The 26,375-nt window shown below is 47.1% G+C and overlaps 1 protein-coding gene across 3 annotated transcripts in view; it reads left to right on the plus strand.

Annotated features, from left to right (window-relative positions):
- The window catches only part of IL1R1 (interleukin 1 receptor type 1), a 158,023-nt gene that overhangs the window by 109,461 nt on the left and 22,187 nt on the right, over nucleotides 1–26,375 (plus strand). For 2 of the 3 annotated variants that reach the window (XM_024744040.1, XM_024744042.1), the window contains 2 exons: nucleotides 14,668–14,818; nucleotides 20,801–20,867. In XM_024744040.1, the coding sequence (XP_024599808.1) occupies nucleotides 14,668–14,818; nucleotides 20,801–20,867 (218 nt within the window). Of the gene's footprint in view, nucleotides 1–14,667; nucleotides 14,819–17,403; nucleotides 17,508–20,800; nucleotides 20,868–26,375 lie in introns of all 3 variants that reach the window. The other variant, XM_024744041.1, reaches the window with a different exon arrangement.

Consider the following 26,375-nt stretch of genomic DNA (forward strand, 5'->3'; position numbering starts at 1 on the left):
TTACTGGCTTAACATCCAAGATGGCGCTCCCATGACTGGGGTAGGTTCTGGCTGTCAGCTGGGGCTGTGGACTGGGGTGCATCCATGTGGTCTTTATGAGGCTTAGTGTTTCTAATAGTGTGGCAGTCTCAGGAGAGTAACACTTCTTACCAGGTAGCTTTGGGCAACAGGTGTGAGTGCTCCAAGAGACCCAGAAAGAAGCTGAAAGGTTTTTGATGATCTTGCCTCAGAAGTCCCGGAAATTTCAATTCCACCTTATCCTATTGGTTGGCGTTGGTTAAGTCACTGATTCGGGGGGGCCAGATTCAAGGGGAGGGAATCTGACTTCGCCCCTTAATTAGAGGAGTGAAGAATTTGCAGCCATCTTTAAAGTACTATAGGGATCATATTAAAAGGAAACCACGTAGAGAAATGAAATTGGCAGTTATATTCAGGAAGTATCAAAGAGTTGAGAGGCTGCAACATGAAAATCTGGATCTTGGAAGGTGCTTGGGGAAAAGGGAAAGTGACACAATTTGGGGATGAATTACAGAAATTTGCAGAGCACCAATGGTGCTGGGACCATGTAGAATTACCAGGAAAGACTGTTAGATTTAAAACTGTGTTTCAGGAAAACAGTACTTTTGTTACATAGCTTGCATTTGACTAAGCACAAAGGTTTCAATTGGCCCTGCTTGGATGACGTGGGAAGCTGGTAATGGCTGCCTTTCGGATGGTGATGGATGATTTGGTCATTGGTGCCTTCAGTGTTATGTTTTGAAGCAATCATCAAATCAAAGACAGCTGGTAGAAAAGAAAAGGCCTGCCAGTCTGGTTCTGTTAGGTTACTAACAGTTCTTGGAAGTTACTAAGTCTATCGGCCTCTGGAACTTGCTGTGCACTTTCTGTGTTAACACGGGGAAAACTGGGTACAAGGAGCCTCTGTGGTCATTTGCCTTCATTGAACAAGATGAAAGCTGCAGTTGGAACTAAGGCTTGGCAGGGCAATGTCTATCTTCTTCATAAAGGAGGTTAAGAGATAGTTTATTGTCCGTGGAAGTCTTATGATTGTTTATACTTTCTCCCCAGCTCTCCTCTCTAGTTCACACGTGGCTGTCTGATTGGTAGAGGTCTTACAAAATCAGAGAAACTTGGACAGAAAGATGATCACAGAAGCCCACACAAGACTGCATAGAGAACGATTAAAACTGCGAAGTATTACATGGAAAGAGACATAGGTTTAAAAAGTGATTATTTGGAGCTCAGTGGATGGAAAATGTGTGAAAGGAGCAAAAAACTAGGCCATAGAAGGAAGTCCATCTAGGACAGTGGTTTTTAAATCTATCTCAGGGAACGCTGTGGTTCTGTGAGCAGTTACTGGCAGTTCCATAAATAACAAAAAGAGGCGTAGCCAGAGTCACAGAGGCGCAAATGTAAGTTTAAAAAAAATTTCCCACAACTGAAGTCAACTTAGCTCGTGAATCCTCATTTCCATCTGAGGCCAGAAGAAAATCTTGCCAATGCAGAGCTGTTTAGTCTCTGCTGGGTCAAGGCTCCGTCTCTTTGGGGAAACAGCACAGTCTATTCAGAATTTTCCCTCTTCAAGGGGCTTTTTTTTCTCTGGACAGTAACTGGGGCTCTTCAGGGGTGGTGGAGACGGAGGTATGGACTGCTTGAGGCTTGTCCTGGCATCTGGATACGGCTTCTGCCTGCTGGCCAGTCCTCTGGACTTACAGCCCTCAGCTGAGATCCTGCTTGCCCTACTGGTCCCCAACTGCAACGGCTCATCTCAGTCCATCTGAAGCCCCCTTGGAGGGTCTGGGACTCTGAACATTCGAGGATACACTGGACTTAGCGAGGCAGCCTGGCCCCAGGTTCGGGCAGTTCCGCTGTCGGGCTGCCCCTCGGAACAGGCCATGCTGGACCCCAGACTTTGCCATGACATGGGCGGTGTCCAGGGCTATGCCAAGGGGAGCCCAGGGATGCCTCTCTCTTCCAGGGTCCCCTCAGTCTCTTGGGAGGAGGCTAGGGTGTCTCTTGTTTGGCGGTGGTGGAGAATGGGGGTGCTGGACCCCCTCTCAGCGACCTTCCAGGGTCAGTAAACACCAGGCGTCTCCCCTCTGCTTTCCTTCTCACCTGCTGGCTAACTCTGCTCCTTTGGGTGGGAAAAATACCTTTCATTCTTGACATGACCGTACATCCTTCTGAACTCGATGGTTTATGATATAAACTCAAGGCTCAGAGTTCTCCAGCACTTTGGCTTTGGGGATTCAAGGAAACAATCACACAAACGCTCCCTCTTTAAAGCTGCCAAGGCTAGTGAATGTTTATAATGGACAGTCCTTCAAAGCGTCATGCCTCAGAGGCCATGGGGAATGTCTTGTGTTTCAGATCACCAGAGCATGCTGCACTGGTCGGTGGGGTGCTATTTCGTGTGCATTATTAGCTAGTCCTCCAAGGAGGGTCATGTGATCTGAGCAGCTTGACAGGTCGGGGAGAGGCTGAAAATCCTCGGGGATATGGTCTCTCTTAAGGAAGGTGGCCCGGGGTGGCAGACCGTCAGGTCTCCCAAAGGATAAGTTTCAGAGGTGGGAGGGTCGTGAGGGACACACACTCCAGGAGGGGTCCCGAGGCTCTGGGTGTTATTTCTGTTCCTCGTACGGTTTTGTCAAACACACCTGTCCTCATTTTCATGAAGTGGTCTCTGAACTGAAGCACACGCCCACACCCAGAGCACCTGTGCGGTGCTGAGACCAGAGCAGAGAGTGATGTAGGGTGACAGTCTCCACCCCGTGAAGACCCTCCAACCCAGGGTGGAGTGAGGCAGGTGGACACATCTGTTACCTAGGAGAGGAAACGGAGGAGAATCCAGGGAAGGTGGTCAGCATCGCTTTGTGAGGGAGGAGATGAATTCATGGTCCCAGTAGAGCAGTGGCTATAGGTGAGAAGGTCAGGTCTTCAGATCCCATCCCTATAACGGGGGGGTGTTTGAGGGTCCCACCTGGGTTTAGGGGCCCCGGTGTCTAGTGGAACAGCTGGGCTAGGGGTAGGTGGGAAGCATCGAGAACATAAAAGAAAAATAAAAGGAAAGTATAATTTTTTACTTCTGTATTATTGCACAAACCAATTTTTCTTTCTACTTGTGACCTATTCAGAAACCTTCATTGTATAAATAGTAAGACAGTTTATCGCTTGCGAGATAGTTCTGCGGTGTCGAACTCTGTTAGTTTCATTCACTGCCACTCGGACACACTGAAGTATTTTCAGGTGGAGGATACAGAGGGAGGGCATCACTGTAGGAGCTTGGATGCACACTTGTTCACAATCCTGCGTGCACGTTGGAATCATCTGGGAGGTTTAAAAACCCTGAGGTTTGGGCCTCAGCTGCAGAGTTTCTGAAGGGACCGATCTGAGCGTTGGGAGGTCCAGATGCCCTCGGTGATTCTAACATGGGGGCCAGGTTTAGAGAACGGCCACCTAAACAGGAATAAACTAAAAGATGGGACATGTGATGAGTTCTCATAATACTATGTCACCAGCCCCAGATGTGAGCCAGTTCCTCTGAGAAAAAGGAACCATACATGGTCTAGAACCAGCTAAAATAAAAAGTGAGAAAATGTCATCATTCCAGGTCGCAAGGCAGCATTAGGGCAGAGGCGCTGTTGCTGCTGTATCGTTTATGCTTTTTTCCATCGCAGAATTATCTGGGGCAGCTGAGGCCCAGATTATCTCAATTCTTGAGTTTCTGATGGATATCAAGGGATGGGTTAGGGAAAGGAGTGCCTGCCCAGCCTGGAAGGGATACAGGAAGGGGTGGTGTGTTCTATTAGAAAGGAAACAATCATCGTTTACTCAGTGTCTCCTGGAAGGATGGCCTAGGTGGTTCTCAAAACAAGCTGGGGTCCAGTCACTTGCTGGAGGCACGGATTGGAAGGGGAAGGGCCGCTTGGAGCCAAGAGCGCGCTGCCAGGACCCCAGCATCCTCCCCTCCCCCCCCCCAGAGGTCTAGGTGTGACCCATTCACTGCATTCCTCTGAGTTCAAAACGAACCGGTGGGGTAAGTAGGTTTTAAGCTTAAAAGCACACGAGGTCTGGCCAATAAGTCTGGTATCAAGACTGGACCACTTGCACTGCTGCTTGCCCATTCAGGCGCTGAACTGCGACAATAAAAGTAGCAGGTGATTCGTGTAGTATCAACTCCGCGCCTCGCCCAGGTTTACAGCATTAAATCCTTTAATAGCCCCAACCGCTGCACGAGGTGCGTGCTGTTAAAATCCCTTTCGCAGAAGAGGAAACGGAGGTTCGCAAAAGTTCCGACTCGTCCAAGTTCACAAAGCTCCGGAGGCTGGCCGCCGGTCAGGCTCGGGGACAGAAGCGTGAGTGTCGCTGGAGCCTGGGAGCCCGGCGGGTCGGCAGCTCCGTTAGAAGTCGTGCCCAGGGACCCCGCCGTGGAGGGGGGCAACCGACTGGCGAGGTCTCGGTGAGTCGCTCCATCTCAGTCCGGGGGGAGCGCGCAACAGCCGTCCGGGCCGCCCCCCCCTCCGCGGGGATGCCAGGGGAAGACGGCACCGGAAGGGGCTGGCGGTCTCCCCGTCTCCCGAGTGGGGCGGGGTGGGAGCCGTCCGCCCCCGCGGAGCCCGAGCCGGAGCCAGAGCCGCGCCCGCGCTTCCCGGGCGCGAGGGCGGAGCCGGTTGGGGGCGCACAGCCCGGCCCGGAGTGCGGGCGTGTGATTCTCGCCCGGCTCCCAGGGCGCCCCCGCCCGGCCGGCCTCCCCGCTCGCCGCCCGCGGGGCGCCCAGGTAGGAGGACGCTGGGGCGCGGGCCGGAATTCAGGCGGTTAGGGTTTGGGGGTGGGGGGGCGACTGTGGCTTTGGCACCTTCGCGGAGTCCCCTTTCCCTGTGTAGCGCGCAGAAAGCGTCCTTTCTGTTACTCTTGGTTGTCAGTTTGTTGTGTACGAGGGTGATGGTAGTTTGATTTGTGGGTTTATTTTTATTTTTTTGCGGGGGGGGAGGTTTTTATTCCTGTGTGAAGCGGGAGTAAAAGTTGTTCAAATCTGTCTTTGGGGAACTTGGCAGTCTTTCTGGAGGGTTGTTCTAGGGTGTGTCTGTAAATTGCTTCCAGGCGTTTTAATCCGGCCAAATTCAACTGATTTGGGAGTGGCCCTCTTTGAGGTTTAGGGTCAAAAGTGTTGTCTTCTCGAGAAGATAAGGTATGAATTCCCTAAACACAGTGGGGAAGGGTACCTTGTGGCCCCTTCAGGTGAAGGATGATGCTGGGTGGTGTAGCTACGGACACCAGGAAGACACTCACTCACAACGGGCATGTCCAGCACGTTAGAGTTTATAAGGCCCTTTACACTTTTTTTGACTTCAAATCTTTTTATTTGAAAGTATTTTGTATTTGATTCGTGTTACCAACACCCTAAGTAATTTTCTAATGTAAAGACAAGTTTGAAAAGGTACATTATTACATAGGAAAGGAGCTTTAAAAAGATATGGACCAATCCTGAAAGTAGCATGGCATGGAATAGTTATTTGACACTACATAGATTAGCACTTTGTCCATTTTATCCATATATATTATTTATAAGGTGCCCAAAATAGAAGGTTTAAAATTAGGTTAGTAATTATTTGTTTTAATATTTCACATTTATTTAATTAAAAAGTGGTTACATTAGATGTCTTTGTATGTGTTTAGGTACATTTGCACATCTGCATGTGTCTGGAACTATTATATGTATATATATATGTGTATAAAGTTCCTGACACAAACCTGAATTCTAGGTGTCAACACTCCACTTTTTAAATAGGAAGAACCCGGGGCTTGGAGAGAATATAGTGCCACAGAATAACGATTCCAGTCGAGATCTGCGGGACTCCAGAATCTACTAAACCGCACCGCTTTCTTCTTGCATGCTTGGGGGTCACATCCACTCAGTGTGGTCAAACACTGTACAGTTCTTTTAGATTTACTTAAAAGACAGATGTGGAAATAGATAGAACTGGGGTCTAACTGGTGAATAGGGAGATCCCATTTCTGAGCTCACATCTAGCCAGTGGCTGGGAATCCAGTGTGGCCTCGCCTGACCCAGAGGATAGAACTGGGGGGACGCCCGGCTGCAGCCCCCAGGGGGCTTGGCTGCCCTGCCTGAAGCAGAAACCAGCACACCTAGGGCCTGCAGGTCCGCTCTCTGCTAGGAGCCTCCCGGTTTGGGAGCCTCCTCGAAGCCCCTTTACACTTACTGCTCTTCTATCCTCCCAGCAGTCTTGTGAGAGACACGCAATTATCACAGTCGTGCTCCGGTGGAGGAAGCAGAAGCTAAAACAGGGTGGTTAACTTGTTGGAGGGCTGGCATCCGGAAGGAGACAGAGGCCTCTGGACTCCACACCCTATGGCTTCTACTTTATGGCGTGATAGTTCCCAGTGGTCCTGCCCTCCAGGGCTTCTGGAAGGTGGATGTGCAAAATGGGACTCTGGGACCGTTAAGAAAATGAGGAGAACTACGGGTGGTGCTGGGGAAGGCGGCTACCATTTCCCCACCCAGTCTGCTATGCAGCTACGGGCATCTTTTTCTCTCTGGACTCCTTTCTGTTTCTTATCTAGTATATCCTAGTTAGTATTTCACTTAATATTCTGTATTCGTATCCTACCTTAAGTTTTGTGCTAGACAAAAACGTGGGGCCTTTGGGATGGGATTTGATGGAGAAGGGGTGTGGCCGTTCTGTGGGAGCCCTGATTTATTGTGTCTTGTTTGGCTGGGTGCCATTCTGCTGTGTGTGGAGCATCTCGCACACCTGAATGTCCTCAGGGGGCCTCCCTGCGGTTCCAGAAAGGATTGACCTGAATTCTCACGTGAACTTGGCAGAGGCAGGAAAAACCCTCCCCGTTTCTAATAGGCTCTGCGGGGCCCTTTGTGGGCTTTCTTTTATGGCTCTGAAACACGCAGCATCTTGAGTAATTCCTTCACTGTTGGTGAAACACTATTTAATTTTAGATTCACTTAACAAATGTGTATTGGAGGTCTACCGTGTGCCGGGGACTGTTCCATGTACTGAGGATAGAGCAGTGAACAAGATAGATGCAAATTCCTGTCCTCTAATGGATGGGAGTCCTCTGGGTGAAGCCACCGGACATTGGAGGTCTCTCCGCATAATGAGGTTCTTGGAACTTTGCCCCCTTGGACAAAGTGTGGGGAAACGGACTGCCCTCAGGCAGGACGTCAGTTGACATACTCTGGCTCAGCCATGGCCTTGGACCAGGACAGATGGAGAGCCTGTGACTGGGATGCATCGGTGGGAGGTGTGTCCACCTGGACGTAGGTAGAGAGGTTGTGGAGAGAACGTGTGATTGATCCAAGTGGCGAAGCCGGACAATTGCAGTGAAGCTACCATAGCATAGCGGGTAGGGGAGCGCAGAGGTTATTATTATTGTGGTATGTGATAGACTCCGTGTGAACTTGCCGCTTTGAAGGACAGAAGTCATCAGGGGCTCTGCCCCGTGATGCTCCCCATTTGCTGCTGTCAAGCAGGCACTTGCTTGCGTCTTTCTGCTCCCTCTCTGCACCCACCCGCCCCCTTGCCTGCCGGGGCCCCAGGCGGCGCTGCTGCAGCCTCCTGGCCGTGGCGCGCGGGAGCTTGTAGAGTGATCTCCCTAAGTGTGGGAAGGGGCTGGGTTCCTTGAAGCTGCGGGTCGCCGGCGTACCTTTGGATTCGGCGCTGGCCCCTCGTTTATGCGTGTGGCAGAGTAACAGAGACAAGTTTTTCATTCCTACCTGTTCTGGAAAGGATTTGTAAGATGCTATGAGTTAACAGTGGGAAGAAAGTAAAACAGGAATGGAGACAAAGAGGAGTCTAGAAATGTATAAAAGGTAAAGCTTGATGACCTATGTGCTTGTTTTTATTGAAGTAGAGTTGACACAATAATTCAGGTGTATAGCAAAGTGATTCTGTTATTCATGTATATATTCTTTTTCATATTATTTCCCATTATGGATTATTACAAGATATTGAATATTGTTCCCTCTCCTTGTTGTTTAACTGTTTTATACGTAGTAGTTGTGTATCTTGTAAGGTGACCCAAGCGGGGCTGCAGGGGCGGAGGAAAGCACAGTGCCCATCCCTGCTGGCTCCTCTGCACCCCCCGGGGCCCTCCCACTGCTGCTGGACCGACGGCAGAGCAAACTAACGAGCATCTCGGGGTGCGCCCGGGCTCTGGTGTTTCTGAAACCCCCAGGGTGGTTCTAACGAGTAGCCAAGGCCGACAGCAACAACACACTTTCCTGCAGGCAGTGGGAGAGGGGACACCTGGCAGAGCACAGCTGCCCGTGTCTTCGAGATGAAAAGGAAGTCCTCAGGGGATGCAAAAGCATTCCTGGTAGAGAGAAGAGGGAACTCTGTCCTGAAGGTCCCCATTTAAGAGGTACAAAGAGCGAGTTTCAGGGCATCTCTTAAGCGACCCCCGCTAAAAGTGCAGTTTGGTGCATTTCAGCGGGACTCAGGGTGCCGTCGATGGGGGTGGAGGAGCATCTTGGCATGCCGGGCTCTGCACCTCTGGCTTCCCAAACCAGAGAACGCATGGATCCCTGAAAATACAGCCGATGGCTCCTGACCAAGAGTCAAATTAAGAGTTAGATGCTGTCACTTTATTTTTTTATATATATTTTTTAACATCTTTATTGGAGTATAGTTGCTTTACAATGGTGTGTTAGTGTCTGCTTTATAACAAAGTGAATCAGTTATACATGTGTCCCCATATCTCTTCCCTCTTGCGTCTCCCTCCCTCCCACCCCTCCAGGTGGTCACAAACCACCAAGCTGATCTCCCTGTGCTAGGCGGCTGCTTCCCACTAGCTAGCTATTTTACGTTTGGTAGTGTATATATGTCCATGCCACTCTCTCACTTCGTCCTAGCTTCCCCTTCTCCCTCCCCATATCCTCAAGTCCATTCCCTATGTCTGCGTCTTTATTCCCGTCTTACCCCTATGTTCTTCATGACCTTTTTCCCCCTCAGATTCCATATATATGTGTTAGCATACCTAAGTGTCCATCGACAGACGAATGGATAAAGAAGATGTGGCACATATATACAATGGAATATTACTCAGCCATAAAAAGAAACGAAGCTGAGTTATTTGTAGTGGATGGACCTAGAGTCTGTCGTACAGAGTGAAGTAAGTCAGAAAGAGAAACAAATACCGGATGCTGTCACGTTAGACCAGTGCTTGTCGAAACCCAGCATCCCCTTTGAATGCGAATATGGCAAACACCCTTTTACAATTCCAAAACGATACAATAAAACTTACCTACAACATAATTTCCAAATAATCAATATAATAGTAGATGTAAAGAATAAGTAAAGTAATTTGGGTTAAAATGGTGTATTCTGGTGTGTGAATGCTTGGGCAGAGCCACACCAGGACTTGTGGGGTCAGTGGTGCTTTATGCAGACCGAGCGTGAGGACATGGGGCGCTGCCCATGATGAGGTCTGACTCCTGATCAAGGTCTAAGTGGAGGTCAAAGGCCAGTCCTCCCTCTGTTATCACAGTGGTTGCATCCCCCGGAAAATTCAGGGGGATGAAACTGTGCCAACAAAATATATATTATCTAAGTGGAGCGTGGAGTGGGGTGCTAGGCTCCCAAAGCGGTAAACGATGCTTCTGTCGCCATGAATGTCTGCAGGACCCTGGAAGTCAAGGAGGATGAGGGACAGGTCTTCGCTGGGTAGGGCCGTTCCCGGTGTGTAGCGTCCATTGTCTCCGCCACTAAATGGCTACCCAAAGGGTCCCCTTCCCCACAGTTTGCAAAATGTGCTCCCTCAGGGGACATGCTGGCCCCATGGAGAACCAATGCTTTCACTGCGTCACTAGGTGGTAAGCGATGAAAACGCCAATGCAGGTGTGCACCCTGAAATAGCAGGGCACTCATAGTAGCAGGTGTGAGCTGGCCAGCGGGGGCATGCGCGTGAACTGTCAGAGGGTCGCAGAGGAGGTGATAGAGATCAGACCGGTGAGGACCACGTGCAGCAGGGTGGGGGGCGGTGAGTGCTCAGAGGTACCCGGGAACTTTAGGGGGGATGGAAACAGTATATCCCGGTGGAGGTGTTCCTGGTATATACAGTTGGCACAGTTTATGGAATTGTACACTTAAGATTTGTGTGTTTCATCATATGCATGCTTTACTTCAATTAAAAAACCCCACAAGAGTGAAGACACTGGAAGATTCTTGTAGAGACTGTCTGGTCCTCTGAGACTCACCTGTAGTCGCCACTCTGAGAAGCGGGACTGTTTTCAGCCGACGAGAAGGCAGTGCTCGGGGCATTCTGTCTCTCACAGTTGACTTTTTGCAAGTCCTGTGAGGCCAGACTCAGTTCAGAGCCTTTGTCAAGTGTCTGCGTTGGGGCTATGCTTCAGGATGAGATTCTGGAAGGGGCAAGGCAGTGCGCTTAAAAGGTCACCAGGGATGGAGACCAGAGTCACTCCCATCACCGGGTCTGGATTCTCTTGTCCAGGAGCCCAAGGAAGGCAAAGTGGAGACCTTGCCAAACTCCAGCCTAGCGGTTAAGCCCACTCCTGTCTGTAGCCCTCTTGTGATGGTAATCACTCCCTCTCTGCCTCATTTTCCCCTTTGCCCTTAACACCCACGTGACACCACCAATCTGGTGGCTTTGAGCCGTGTAAGAGCTGAATAACTTAGATTTCCTAGCAACACCGGAAACCTCTGTGGCTATTTTTACTTTATCTTCATGTCCTGTACATGATACCCTTATGATGAAAAAAAAAAAAGCAACTCTCCTTGCCCCATTTGGGTAAATAAGTCAAATAGTTCTGTGAGCTAGGCTTTCGGATCTGTCCCCCGAGAGGAAAATCACCAACATTTCAGGGTTTTTTGGATTTTCTGAGAGGATAAGTGTTCCTTTTCCCTCTGTGGTGGGAGTGGTTTTGTATGCTCAGAGTCGTGGAAAGCTTTTTCTCGGGGGAAGATCCGTGACAGCCATGCCGACCACATAGTCAGGGTTTAGGATGTCTGTGTGTTTTTCATCTCTGCAGAATGGGAACAGTCATCACGTCACGTCGGGGGCACACCGTGGCGACCCCCAGGTGGTCACGTTCACGTTCTCCTTCCCCGTATGGAGCCGTCCTGGGGCCCCGTCCATCCTCGGGGCCGGGCTGCTCCGTGTGTCGGGGCTGGTGGGTGTGAGTCTGTGGGACCCCAGTGCTTCTGTTTCTCGTGGTTGGGACGGAACGGAGATGACTGTGGTGCTTACGTAAGACAGTGCCTCGCCGAGTTTACCTCCAAAATGCTCCTCTTGGGAAGTGAAGAGTAGATGCTCAACCCAGCACTCCACAATATCACCTTAAGAGATAGTTCTTTGCCTCATGTTTTATCTCTTGGAGACTTTTCTTTCCTCTTCATGACATAGCCCTTGATAACTTCCCCTAGAAAAGCTTCAGGGAGAATCCTTACCCCTGGAAGATGGGCTCTGAGATCTCTGGCCGTCTGCAGCTTCTCTGGGCGGGTATTCGTGGCTCTAGTTTAAAAAAACAAGGACTCGTGTAAGCACAGAATTCTAAAGTATCTCCCACCATCGTGTAGTCCCCTGGCTTTATAAGTTCCGAAAACTGACATTCTTGGTCTGAGTGATATCGACTGTTTAATAGCTGGTTGAGTGCTTGTAACAGGTGAAGATAATTATGAGCTTCATTTTAATACCGTCATCCATTCCCTGTGCACGTTTCCACTGATTTTCAGTAGAACATGTGGGAGGTGACATTTCACGAGCTGAAGAACCTGCCTTACAGCCCTTGCTTTCCCCAGGGGCTCATCCACTGGACCTTCTCAGTTATAGGTGAATCAGTTGGAGCGCCATCCTCTGAATATTTTCCCATGATGTCCGATATACATGGAGGCCACGTTGATTAAGGTTTGGGATGAGAAGTTGTAGTAAATAATGCCGTCCGTGTCTTTACGCGGCGCTCAGTGTGAAGAGTGAGCGGGCGTGAGGTGGAAACGTGGAAAGTACCCTTAGGATTTCCTTTCATATTTAGGAGGTGGGGCTCTGCTACTTAAGGTCCCTGGAAGAGGATGGGGCCCCCTAGTGTTGTCATGTCTCTCCAGAAACCTCCCTTAGACCTGGCAGGAGAGATCCCACCCAGGCCCTGTACTTTGGAGGGTTCTGTTCTGTTTCTCAGAGCCGGCTGCTGGCCTCGGCACGGCTAGGAGTCTGTAGGGCCGAGAGGATGGTCCAGGGGCCCAAGAGCCCTGGAATTCCCTGCCCAGATAACCTGGACTTGGATTCCAAGGCGTGTGCAACCCTCTTTCCTGGGTTGTCCACTGGGGACTCCACTGCCTGAGGGCCTCCCTGGTCTGCGGAGTGGCCAGGGCCAGACGGGAGGATGTCTGCCTGTATGCACACTCAGGGCCCTCACAGTATGGGATGGAGCTGGGGGCATGCCAGGGAGTCAGGCTTGGAGGTTACTGTAGATAGAAACTGCTCAAGCCCCACTGGGCACGGCCCCCTGTAGACCCTGTGTGGGACGGTGCAGCCCGGACCCTGGGCCCACGCAACAGTATGTCTTCATGCATCTGGGGTGCATCTGCTGTGCACCACCTCAGTCCTCTGCGTGGCTTCTGTCCTGGAAGGCAAGAGTCACAGAGGGGGAGTTCCTCAGAAACGCGAAGGAAATTCCTTAGAAACAAGAAGGAAATTCCTCAAGAATAAGAAGGCCTTAATAGATGCTCTGTGGCCACAAACTAGGAGCAAGTGCCCTGCCCCGCCCTTCACGGGGGCTCTGGGACTTGTGGCAATCCCTCGGGTTCTCATGACAGCACCCCACCCCCATGTCTCTTTTCCTTTGTCTGCACTGGGTGTGGAACTTCTTGCAGTGACAGGAAGGCGCTACGGATAAAGTCAGTCCTTCCCGGAAGGGGGGCTTTTGTTGGGGCCAATGCGCTCACTGTAAATTCTGATGCTTAATCTCTGTTCTTCTAAGTTAGCTCACGTTGAAGTTTCTCATTCTGGGTCTAGGAGGAAATTGCTCTATGCCTCACATTTGTACGTTCACTTTGTCTTTAATAAGCCACTAGCTTCCTAGGTATGTTCCATGTACCGCATAGGCATGCTGTGATGTACTAGTTTCCAAACGGTGTCACCAAAAAGCAATGGGAGCTGGACTTGGGGAGCTCACAAGGGCTCGCTTTTGCAGTGAGCGTCGTAGAAAGTCGCGCCTTGTGTTTCCACTCCACGGTGCACTGTCGTGAGCGGGCCAGGCTGCTGGAGGTGGGGTGAGTAGCCGAGGCCTGTTGACCCAGGCCCCCCACGACGGCCCTGCGTCGGGCAGTGGGGTACCTCAGTGCACTGCTGCACCCCTGCACATCAGCTGGAAGCTGCTATGGAGAGGATGTTAGCAAGTCTGGGAAACTTCATACATAGCATAGGCATCACTGCATCAAGGCAGGAAAGTGGTTAGAGGGCTGTGGGGTGTCCTTCCCCGCGGAAGGTTTCCTGGACCTTCCAAACAAATCTGGTCCGCTTGCCCGTCCACCCCTCCCCCAGTCTGTTAATTTCTCCCAGACGTCGTCCACGGGACTGCCATCAGCTGCGGTCATTCTGGGCCACACGACTGGAGGTGGGGAGGGCCCTTTGCGGGGCCTGCAGACGGGAATATCTGGGAGGCTTGTCTTTGATCTTGTGTCCTGTTATGATTCATGATGACGAGCTCTGACACCTTGATGGGATGCCCTGTACTTTCTCTTAAGTCCAAAGTGAATAACGGGTGGCATTTGGCACATTTAGTCTAAGGAGAATGTTTGGCATTGAATTAGGCTGTTTTATCCACTGGGCATTAAAAGGCCTTATGCTGAGGCCTTACAAGCTTCTCAGAGGCCTAAGGAAATGATTCAGACCTGAGAAAAAAATATGACACTCCAAAACTCTAAAAGGAAACTGCAAAACCAGGTAATGAATGGTGAAACGTCTAGAGGACGTCACAGTAGGGCATTCCCAGCTCAGCTTTTTAGAAGTTATCTTAAGTTATGTAATGTGGAATGCCAGTGTGTTAATATGCTTGGTGCAAAGGAAGAGTGAAGATTCTGAGGGGATGACTGTTACTAAGCAGGGCCTGGAAGGTTTTCCTGGCCTCTGGCGTGTTTCCCTGAGCATTATTCTCCAGTTGCGTTAAGTGGCCAGGTGCGTTAAGAGGTGGCTTCACTCATCCCTGTGTGCAGCAAAGTGCCAGGTGTGTGCGTTTAATCAAAACGAACTAGAGGTTGTCATACAGACACTATAGATACTACGTATAAAATAGATAACTAATGAGAGCCTACTGGATAGCACGGGGAGCTCTACTCAGCGCTCTATGCTGACCTACATGGAAAGGAAATCCAAAAGAGGGGATATGTGTTTACGTAGAGCTGATTCACTCTGCTGTACAGCAGAGACTAACACAACATTGTAAGGCAGCTTTACGCCAATAAAAATTTAAAAAAAAACAAAACTAGGGGTTGTCCGCCTCTGTATTCTTCACCCCTGACTTGATTTTCTCGAAGGACTGTGGGACACGTGCTCTTTAAACAGGTGACTCACCTTTGTAAGCCTGTTTTGTTTTGTTGGACCCCGTGAGATCTGTGTGGTGGTCGGGGACTTGACGTTCCTTGTTCCAGCTCATGCCCGTGTGTGCATTTCCTTCCCCAGGTAGATGCGCCCCCTGAAGATGGTGACTCCTTCCTAAGGAGCCGGTCACTTCCTACGAGACAAGGCCTCCTCCACAGTTACTGGGCTGATTCACCCCAGGGGCCTGCCGGCCTTTTCTCGTCAACAGCTGAAGTCCTCCACCCTGTTTCAGGTAGTTCTGGACTATTTCCCATTGTATACAAAATATTTTGGTTTTGGCGGTACATTTTTCTTTGGGACATCTCCGTGGTTTTATCTGACTTCTGAAGGGGTCTGTGAAGCCATTAAGAAGCACTGCTGGGCTTCCCTGGTGGCGCAGTGGTTGAGAGTCCGCCTGCCGATGCAGGGGACGCGGGTTCGTGCCCCAGTCTGGGAAGATCCCACATGCCGCGGAGCGGCTGGGCCCGTGAGCCATGGCCGCTGAGCCTGTGCTCCGCAACGGGAGAGGCCACAGCAGTGAGAGGCCCGCGTACCGCAAAAAAAAAAAAAAAAAAAAAAAAAAAAAGAAGCACTGCTCACCCGGTTTCTCAGGGTTGCTGCCCCCTCAGCTTCAGCTGTGACCATGTCATGGTGGCTCCCAGTGCAGGTCTGAGCTGCCTCAATTCCAGATCATCCCGGGTTCCATGTCCACGTCACTGAATTTCCACCTCACAATCGAATTCTCGATTTCTGTTACATGGTCTCAGGAGACCCAGGCTGGTGGTGCAGTGAGTGACACCCCCAGGCATCTCCTCGGCTGTGTGGGTGCCGGAACCTGCCCTCCTCACCTGCCCTGCCCTTGCTCGTCCCACCTGAGGGAATCAGGGCCGGTGGGTCCCAGACCCCTTCTCTGGCTTGCCTCTGAGTGGGACTCAGATATGCCCCCTTCCGTCTGTCTGTCACTGCTGGCCGCTCATGCCTGCATCCCTGCTCATCTACAGCCCTTCCCCAGACACCTCTCCTGTTTATATTCCACATGGGTGCCAACATTTCCTTAAAAGATGAAAATCTGATCGTATACCACTCTGTGGCTTACAACCATTACGTGATTGTTTTGCCACCTACAAATGGCAGTCCCAACTGCTCAGCAAGCCTCTTCATGTCCTGGGCACTTTCCATCTCTCCAGCTTTGCCTCCTGGCACCTCACCTTTGTTTTTTTTTTTTTTTTTTTTTTTTTTTTTTCCCAAAAAAATGGGATTTTGGTTCCCCGACCAGGGATCGAACCTGCGCTCCCTGCAGTGGAAGTGCGGAGTCTCAACCACTGGACCGCCAGGGAATTCCCGGTGCCTCACCTTTGATTTATGCTATGGAACATGATGAATATCCCCCATGCTCTCCCCACCGTGAGGCTCACCTGGTCCAGAAGCCCTCCTTCAGGGCGCATTAGGCCCTGTCTTCCCTCCTACCCGGGGCATCTCTCTCCCCATGGACAGTCAGTCCCGCATTGTGTAACTCTGCAGACATGTCCACTCTCCCTGCTGGCTGGTGAGCTCCTCGAGCCCCTGAGTCGTTATTCCTAATTTTGTTCCCAGGACCAAGTGTACACACAGGCATGTAGTAGATCTTCAATATACAGGTGTTGATTTGGCAGCAAATGAATCAAGAAATGAATGGATATCCGAGAACATTTTACCAAAACTTACATCTCTCATCAGAGCATGGGTGACTTATAATAGCTAATTCGGAGTGTGACCATTTGCCAGACAATGTTCTAAACCCTTCATGTGTGACAACTCCCTTAATCACAGCCTTCAAGGACAAATACTGTTATCATCATCCCCATTTTGTCCAAAGGGGGAGCTGCGACACAGAGGCTGAACTTTTATCCATTGATGGCTGTGTGGGATGTATTGTGTGATCACATGTGGCTGACGGCTGAACTGTGACCATCTTGAAGAGCGGCTTCTTGTTTTATATTTCACTTTATTTATTTTGAATTTTAAAAATTATTTTTGTCCCTGGCACTAGCACACACAGCCTGGTGTACAGGCTGTATATGTTGGTATACAGCAGAACACAAATGTTGTTGAGGGATTTTCTGATTTGCCCAGCCTTTCAAGGACTGGCAGGGTGAAGGCTAGTCAGGTTTGGCTTCACCCTTGGAATTTTGTATTGTTTGGGGACATACGGGGGGTTTTGTTCATTTTTTTGTTTAGTTTGGCCTTGGATGGTACGTCTTTACCTGCTTTCTCTACACTGTCCACACTCATGGGACTCTTAACCCCCATCCCATGGCCTGGAGCCAAACCCCTTGCCCTAGGATCCTGGAGACTGACAGGGATTCGGAAGGTCCCCTGCTGAGGGGAAGGGGCTTCTCTCACCCCCCCTGCTTTTTTCCGAGAGCAGTTCCAGGGCAGGTGAAGTAAAACCTGGACCCCTGGGGCCGGGCTCCTGCATTTTATGGACTATTAGATAGGAAGGGGTCTATAGTCACCCAGCCCATTGCCAACTGTGCAGACGAGGAAACCGAGGCTCAGGAGGAATTGTGTCCAAGGTCGCACCGTCCTTGGACTTGCAATTCTTAAACGTTGTTTGCCCACAATTAATTTGGAATTACATCTCCAGACACACTCTGTATGAATTCAGCCTGGCACCTTCCTTGTCTTCTCCCCCGCCCACTCATCGAACAAGCCAGAGCTTGTGACTAAATGAACGAACACCTGGCAGAGTTCAGCTGATTTTGTGGTGTCTTTAATAAACTAATGTGAGTCATGGATTGGCCCGGAACAGGTAATCGGGAAATGTTTTAACCCTTTATTTACTTCCTTCTATCATAGAAATTTAAAACACACCTCCTCCGGGTTACAGAAATAGTTAATAAGCCAGACTGCAAGACGTCAAAGCCTCCCATCTTATTTAATAATCTGAATACAGGTTCAAGGTAAATATGATAATAATACTCTTAATCTAGACTAATTTGGGAGAAGGCTAATTTATGTGAGTAAAATGTCAGAATTACAGGATACTTAAGGAACGTGGTCTCATGGCTCTGAGGAAGGTTTAGAGGCTTGAATCAGGTATAGGGCTCACTGCCCTCATGCTGGGGGTAAACGGAGGAGAATGCGATTGGGGGTGTCTCTCACGCTTAGATTGTCTTCTTTTTCCCTGCATTTGCGGGCACACCTCGGAGATACTGTGGGTTTGGTTCCAGACCACCACAGTAAAGCTTATATTGCAATAAAGTGAGTCACACGAAATTTTTGTTTCCCAGTTATGTTTACACTATACTGCAGCGTATTAAATGAGCAATAACATTATGTCCAAGAAAGCAATGTACATACCTTCACTAAAAGATACTTCATTGCTAAAAAACGCTCACGGTCATCTGTGCCTTCAGCGAGTCATCATCTTTGTGCTGGTGGAGGGTCCGGCCTGGATGTCGGTGGCTGCTGACTGCTCAGGGTGGTGGTTGTTGAAGGTTGAGGTGGCCACGGCAATCTCAAAGTAAGACGACACTGAAATTTGCCGCATTGATTGACTCTTCCTTTTGCCTGGACACTTAGAGGCCATTGTAGGGTTGTTAGTTGGCCTGATTTCAATAGTGTTGTGTCTCAGGGACTAGGGAGGCCCAAGGAGAGAGTTGGGGGTACAGCCACATGGTGGAGCAGTTGGAACACACACAGTATTTGTCTGTTAAATTTGCTGTCTCATATGGATGTGGTTCATGGTGCCCCCAAAACAAATTACAGCCGTAACATCAAAGATCCCTCATCACAGATGAATGTAAACATAATAGTAATGAAAAAGTTTGAAGTATTTCGAGAATTACCAAAATGTGACACAGAGACTTGAAGTGAGTGGGTGCTGTTGGAAAAATGGTGCCGATGGACCTGCTCGATGCAGGGGTGCCACAAGTCTTCCATTTGTTAAAAAACACAGTATTTGCAAAGTGCAGTGAAGCGGAGCGCAATAAAACGAGGTATGCCTGTATTTAAAAAGCACGTTGTCCCTTTTTTTATACCTTTTAATACCACTTCTTAAGTAGAACATTTTCCAGCTAATATTCAAATGATTGCATGTTATTAGAATCTGGGTTTGTGATGTCTTAGTTAAGATATTTTGTGTTTGCGATTAACTTACGGCTACAGAAAAGAATATAGGCAAATTTCATCTTCTGTAAAATGAAAAGGACAGCTTTTTTTTGAAGCATGAAATTATGCGGTCTGCCCTGGACATTGCCCCTGCGGTCGGGTCGAGGGGATAGCTGTTTCTTTAGTTCATTTTTTCACTCATTCTGTGAGCACTTATCAAGGGCTTCTGAGTTCCCAGCACAGTTCTGGAAGCTGTGAGTGCAGTGATAGGCGGGTCACGGTTCCTGCCCCCGTGAGGCTCCCTGTCCTGGGGTAACTGCAGTGAAAAGTGCGAAGGCATTAACACAGGTTGCTGCAGGGGTCCAGAGAAAGACGGTCTGGCCAGGCAAGGGTTCTGGGGGCTCCCTGGAGCTGGTGGGAGGAGGGTGACCCCGGCTGAGACCTGCTGGGTGGGGAGGTACCTTCACCACCAGGTGAAGGGTGGAGGGAATAGCAAAGGCAAGGGCTCTGAGGTTGGAGAACTGGGCAAGGTGAAGGCTGACGTATGGACCGGACATGGGGAGAGGAAGGTGGAGGGTTGAGCAGCCAGAGCCTCGGCACAGAGGACCTGTGTGCTTTGCTGAGGGGTGCGGACTGTTTGGGGTGCACTGGGGAGCCGGTGAAGGCGCTTTGAACCGATCACTTGGTAGCTATGAGTTTGTAAGATCCCTGGATTGAATAGAAGCAGTAAGTCCATAGGCAGAGAGACTGATAAGGAGCCAGCTGGCATAATTAATGCAGGAAGGAACCAGTGATTGTTGAGCTAAAGAGGCATCAGCAGTGGCTATGAGTGAACCGGGCTGGTTTGTTGATCTCCGGAGCCGGACTGTTCAGGGCTGGTGAGAACAGCTCTGGGGATGGCGGGTGTCGGGTCACTGAGCCTGGGTCTCTCGTTGGGTGGGTGGGAGTGTGGCAGTGCTGTCCGTGTCGCTGAGGTAGGGAGCATGGCTGGTGCGGAGAATGAGTTTGGTTTGAGGCCCGTGGAATACTAGGAATTCATAGGTTGTTGAATAGGCTTGTGCATAAGCTCATTGGAAGCACGAGATTGGAATTCACTGCATGTAGTTGTCGGGTCGCCCTTCAGGAGCACTGAACAGGAACGTGCAAAAAGGTAAAGGGGGCCGTACTGAACATTAACTTAATTTGGGCCTGAGAACTTTAGAAAGGTAGGCAAAATGGAGTGCGTTTTTCCTGTTTCAATTGATATTATTTTAGGGATATTTTATGGATAAAGCCACGGGCGTGCTTTCCTTCCAGCATCAGTCAAACGCCTAATCTGATTACGCCCCCTGCCAAGTACATGGACAGAGTGTTAGGAAACGGAAATGCGAGGTTACCAGGACCTCAGTTTAACATGTAGCCCTATGGCTGACCAGTACCTGTTGTAGCTGCTGCTATGTTAGTGTAGCTTCTAAACCACTCAGAGGAGCTGTGGAGGTTTTGTTTATATTTTTGGTTTGCTCTGTGATAAGATTAATACATGCTTATTATAGAAATTTTAGATAAAAAGCCCCAGCAAGCCCCAGAGAAGGGGCAAACCAACCAACCACAAGAAGCAACCCAATTATGATATATTGTTATTATTTCTTTTAGGCTTTCTGGTGCATTTCTATGCAGCTATACCATTTCGTACAAACGGTTTAGTGTCTTACCTTATAAGGCGAAGGTGTGAGCTTTTGCAGGATCTGGAAGTATGGGGAGACTTTGCAAGTGGGTCCTGGCAGTGGGTACATTCCAGGTGGGGAACACATCCATGTAAGTAGAGGCAAGATGGTTTAGGGTCCAGTGGGTAGTCTATTTTGGGTGTAGCATAGATTAGATTTGGGGGAAAGTTAAATGGAAATGAACGTTGGGACAGTTGATGGAAGTTTTGTTCATCTTAAGTTGTGTGAGTTTGTCCCCAGTTCTGTTAAAAATCTTCATTCCCCTTTTCCCCAGTTTGCGTCCAGAAGCATGATCACATAAGTGATGTAGGGAGACTAACCCATCAGTGTGACTTGCGGGTAAGGGTGGGACCAGGGGGGGAGTCCGTGTGTGTAGTTTTAGAGATGTTTGGGGGAATAGTAACATTTAAAATTTTTCTTTCATTCCTCTGTTTCTCCAGGAAAATATGAAAGTATTATTCAGGCTTGTTTGTTTCATAGCTCTACTGACTTCTTCTCTGGAGGCTGGTGAGTTAAGCATTTCCTTGTGTTCCCGTCTGCTAAGAAAATCTGTTATTTAGAATACGTGAAGTACGTTGCTGAACAGAGTCATTTTTCTTACGTGTGTCTGTGGATGCCCAAGTCACAGAACTGTATTGCTGGATGTCCTTTCAAGATCTTTACTTTTCATTCTCTCATTTATACATTGGGAAACTGAAGCCCAGTGAGGTTAAGAGCCCAAGGTCATAGAGATCAGGTTGGGGGTGGGGAAATATTCTAGGCAGCATGTACCAAGGCCCTGAGGCCAGGAGTACTGGCATGTTCCAGGGGCTGAAATCTGCTGTGGCTGGAGCAGAGGGAATGGTGAGGGATGTGATACGGGGTGAGGTCATTCAGGTAATGGGGGGCGGTGGAGGTTTGACTGTGTAGAGAACCTTGTAGACCTTTCTAAGGATCTTGGCTTGTACTCTGAGGTGGGAAGACTGTGTAGGTTCCCTGTTTAAAACCAGAGAGGTGATCTAACTTTCCTTTCTGTTTTTATTTTGGCCACGCCGTGCGGCTTGTGGGATCTTAGTTCCCCGACCAGGGATCGAACCCGGGCCCTCAGCAGTGAAAGTGTGCAGTCCTAACCACAGGACCGCCAGGGAATTTCCATAACTTAAAGGCTCATTCTGGTTCTTATACTGTGAACAGATCCTAGGGAGGCAAAGGGAGAAACAGAGAGGCCAGTTAGGAGGCCATTACAGCAATCCAGGCAAGCTATGATGGTAACTTATTCAAGGGTGACAAGGAGAAGTGAGTCGTCAGAGTTTGGATATACTTTGAGGACAGAGCCAGCAGGATTTGCAGACAGATTGGATGTGGGTGTGAGAAACGGAGAAGAATCAAGGATGACTAAGGGTTTCAGCCCAAGCGCATGCAAAGTGGAGTTGCCATTGATGGGCGGGGGGAAGGTCACGTGTTCAGACTGAACATGTTAAAGTTAGCCGTCCATTAGATGTCTAAACAGAGATGTTGACTAAGCAGTCTGGAGCCAGGGGTTGGAAGTATAAAACTGGAGACCTTGGCAAGCAGCTGCTATCAGAACCCTGAGACTAGATGGGTCTACCTGGGAAGTGAGTGTGGTTAGAAAAGAACAGAACTTCAAGGAGTGAACCCTGCAGCCCTCCAGGGATGGGTGGTCAGGCTTCCATTCATCCAAGAACCAGTGAAAGACTGGCCTGAAAGGTAGGAGGAGAACCAGCCAAATGTCCTGAAAGCCAAGTGAAGAACGTGTTTCAGGGATGAGAATAACACGTGTCCAGTGCAGATGTGCTAAGTAAGATGACGTCCAAGAGTTGTCGATTTGATTTAGCAACTTAAACGTCATAGGTGACTTTGATCAGAACAGTTTTGATGGAGTGGTGGAGCAAACCCCAGATAAATAGGAGAGTGTGTTGAGCTGTGACCTTAAGGTTTACTCTTTTATCACTGTTATTGCTACTGTTACTCCTCGGAGCTAAATACTTACCAGTCCTCCATCAGTGCAGGTACCTTGCTGAGTGCCTAGCCACTTTTATTTCCATTCTGTTTTTAAATAGCTTTATTGAGGTTATAATAGACATACAATAAACCACACATGTTTAAGGTATACAATTTGATGTGTTGACATACATATCCACGCCAGAAACCATCATCACAATCGAGATAATATTGAATTGAGTATTAATTGGTTTGGAGAGAACGGGGCAGCTCAACAATATCAAGTCTTCTGATCAATGAACAAAGTATAGACGTCTTCATTTTTTTAGCTCTTAAAATTTATTTAAATAAATTTATTTTGTAATTTTCATTGGATCAGTCTGATGCATCTTTCGTCACGTTTATCCTAAATTATTCATATCTTGATGCTATTGTAAAAGGCATTTTAAAAAATCCAGTTTCTAATTGTTCTTAGGTAATATATACACACACATTCAAATTTGCATATTCATATTGTATCCTACAACTTACAAACCCTCTAGGTCTTCGGTAGATTTCCTAGCATATTCTGTATAGAAAATCATGTTGTCTGCAAATAAAGACATTTTACTTTTCTCTTCAATCCGTATGCCATTTCTTTTTCTTGCCTAATGCACTAATTAGATCTTCCAATACAATGTTGAATAGAAGGGGTTAGAGTGGACATTCTTACCTTGTTTCTAATCTTGTATATGACAGCTGTAAGGTTTTTATAGCTGTCCTTTATTAGCTTTAGGAAGTTCCCTTCTATTCCTAGTTTTGTTTTATTGTGGTTTTTTTTGGGGGGGGGATGTTGTGTACATCATAATGCACTGTCCTTTTTTGATATATTGTAGCATTCAATTTGCTAAGATATTTTAAAGAAATTTTGCATCTATGTTCATGATGAAGACTGTTTTGTGGTTTTCTTTTCTTGGAATGTCTGTTTGGTTTTGGAATTAGAATAATACTGACCTCATAGAGTGAACTGGGAAGTGTTACTGACTCTTCAGTTTTCTAGAAGAGTGTGTGTAAAACTGGTGTTGGGCCTTCTATGAATATACCAGTGAAGCCATCTAGGCCTGAGATTTTTTTTGTTGTCGGGAGGTTTTTAACTACACTTTCCGTTTCTTTAATACCTGTAGGGCTATTCAGGTTATCTGTTTCTTCTTCAGGCAGATTTTATAGTCTGTACTTTCAAGGAATTTGCCCATTTCCTTTAAGTTGTTGAATTTATTGGCATTAGGCTGTTCATAATATTTCCTCATTACTCTTTTAAAATCATTTTAATGAGAGATGTCACCTCTCTTTTTTTCCTGCTCAGTATGGCAGGAGATTTATCCATTTTATTGATTTTTTCTGAAAGAACTAGCTTTTGGTATCTTTGATTTTTTTCTCTATTGTTTTTGTTTTCCATTTCATTGATTTTTCTCCTGGATCTATTACTATCCTCTGCTTACTTAGGGTGTAATTTTTAAAAAAAATTTCTTAAGTGGAATCCAAAGTCATCATTTGAGATTTTTTTTCTTATACAGACATTTAGTGCTATCAATTTTCCTCTAAGTATTGTTTCCTTTTCATGCCGTATGTTTTGATATGTTGTGTTTTCTTTATCATTCAGGTCAAAAGACTTATCTCCTAATCTCCTCCTTTATTTCTTCTTTTTTTTTAAATTGATTTATTTATTTTTGGCTGCGTTGGGTCTTTGTTGCTGTGCTTGGGCTTTCTCCAGTTGTGGCGAGCAGGGACTACTCTTCACTGTGGTGCACGGGCTTCTCGTTGCGGCGGCTTCTCTTGTTGCGGAGCACAGGATTTAGGCATGCGGGCTTCAGTAGTTGTGGCACGTGGGCTCCGTAGTTGTGGCTCACAGGCTCTAGAGCACAGGTTCAGTAGTTGTGGTGCATGGGCTTAGCTGTCCCGAGGCATGTGGTATCTTCCCGGACCGGGGCTCGAACCCGTGTCCCCTGCATTGGCAGGTGGATTCTTAACCACTGTGCCACCAGGGAAGTCCCCTTTATTTCTTCTTTGATGCATGGGTGATTTTTTTGTTGGTTGGTTGGGTTTTTTTCAGCTTTTAAATACATGGGTGAATTACTAGATATTTTTCTGTTACTGATTTCTAATTTAATTTCATTGTCAAGAGAGAACATACTTTGAATTCTTTTAAATTTGTTGACTGTTGGGTTATAAGCAGGAATATAGTATATCTTGGTACGTTCTTTTGTGTGCAGTTAAAAAGAATGTGTATTCTGCTGTTGTCGGGTAGGAGTGTTTGTAAATATCGATTATGCCAAATTGGTTGAGTGTTGTTCAGATCTTCTATATCATTACTGATTTTCTGTCTAATTGTTGTACTTGTTCTACCAATTATTATGAGGAGACTGTTGAAATCTCAGACTATAATTGTGGGTTTCTCTATTTCTTTTTGCAATTCTATCAGTTTTTGCTTCATGTATTTTGAAGCACTGTCAGTAGGTGAGTAAATGTCTAGGGTTACTGTGTACCTCCTGACAAATTACTCCTTTATCATAATTTCATGACTCTTTTTAATCCCTGTTAATATTTTTCACTGTCAAATCTACTTTGACTGATAACAATAAACGTTCAAACTTTCTTTTGATTGGTGTTATTTCTCTCCCCTCCCCGTTTTTACTTTTAACATATTTGTGTCTTTACACTTAAAGTGTGTTTATGTGTGAGTTCGTGTGTATGTTAGCATATAGTTGGATCCTTCTTTCTTTATCCAGTCTATCTCTGCCTTTCAGCTGGGTTGTTTAGACCATGAAAAAAATATGATAATATGTTTGGGTTTTATTTTAGGATCTGGTTTTATTTTCACCTTGTACCATTAATTCTTTGTTACGTGTTTTCTCTTTTTTGCTGCCTTTTGGATTGAGAATTTTCATGATTTATTTTGTCTTCTGGGTTGGCTTATATTAATAACTTAAAAAATAACTACTCTAGTGCTTATGGTATCCATCTATGACTTATCACTGTTTACCTTCAGGTGATACTATACCAATTCACAAATAGTATAAAAAACATAAAACAGTATATATCTGCTTCTCCCTTCCTGAACTTTGCCTTATTGTTTCCATACATTTTACTTCTTTATATGTTATAAATCTCAAAAGACATTATTTTTGCTTTAAATATTCTGTTATTTTTAAAGAGATTTAAATAATAAGAAAAATTATTTTATGATCACCCATGTAGTGAACATTTCTGGTGCTATTTATTCGTTTATGTAGATTCATTTTTCATCTGATGCTATTTTCTTTCTTTCTATAGGAGTTCCTTACATGTTTTGGCAGTACAGGTGTATTGGTGATAATTTTTGTAGCTTTTATAAATATGAAAAAGTCTTTATTTTGCCTCTATTTCTGAAAGGTACTTTCCCTGGATATAGAATTCTAGGTAGATGATGTTTTTCCTTTTAGTACTTATCTTTATTCTGCCCTCTTCTGGCTTGTATTGTTTCTGGTGAGAAGGCTGCATCATTTTTGTCTTTGTTTGGTGTGCTTTTCTTCATGCTTCTTATCCTTGGGTTTTATTGTGATTTTGGGGTCTGTGGCTACATCATTTTCGTAAAATCGTGAAAAATTTCAACTTGTATTTCTTCAACTATTTTTCCTGTTCAACCCACCTCTCCTGTTCTTCAGGGCTTCTTATCACATGTATTGAAGTTGTCCTGCGGCTAACTAGAATCCTGTTTATTTCATTCTGTTATTTTTCTCTGTTTAGTTTTGAAGAATTTCTAATGCTATATCTTGCAGTTCACTAAGCTTTTCTTCCTGCCGTGTCAAACCTGCCGTTAATCACATCCATTTTTTTTTTTTTAAGCCAGCATTGTAGTTTTCATCTCTAGGGGTTTGATTTAGGACTTTTAAAATAATCTCTTTCATTTCTCTACTCAACATGCTTGATCTGTTCCCTTGAACTAGGGGAACACAGTGATAATAACTATCTTAATTTTTTCCATCTATTATCTGTGTCATTTATGGGTCAGTTTTGATATGACTGATTTTTTTTCTCTTTATTATGCTGCCTCTTTGC

The sequence above is a fragment of the Neophocaena asiaeorientalis genome, unplaced genomic scaffold (genome assembly GCF_003031525.2).
Source record: "Neophocaena asiaeorientalis asiaeorientalis breed wild unplaced genomic scaffold, Neophocaena_asiaeorientalis_V1.1 scaffold114, whole genome shotgun sequence".
Classification (NCBI taxonomy): Eukaryota; Metazoa; Chordata; class Mammalia; order Artiodactyla; family Phocoenidae; genus Neophocaena; species Neophocaena asiaeorientalis.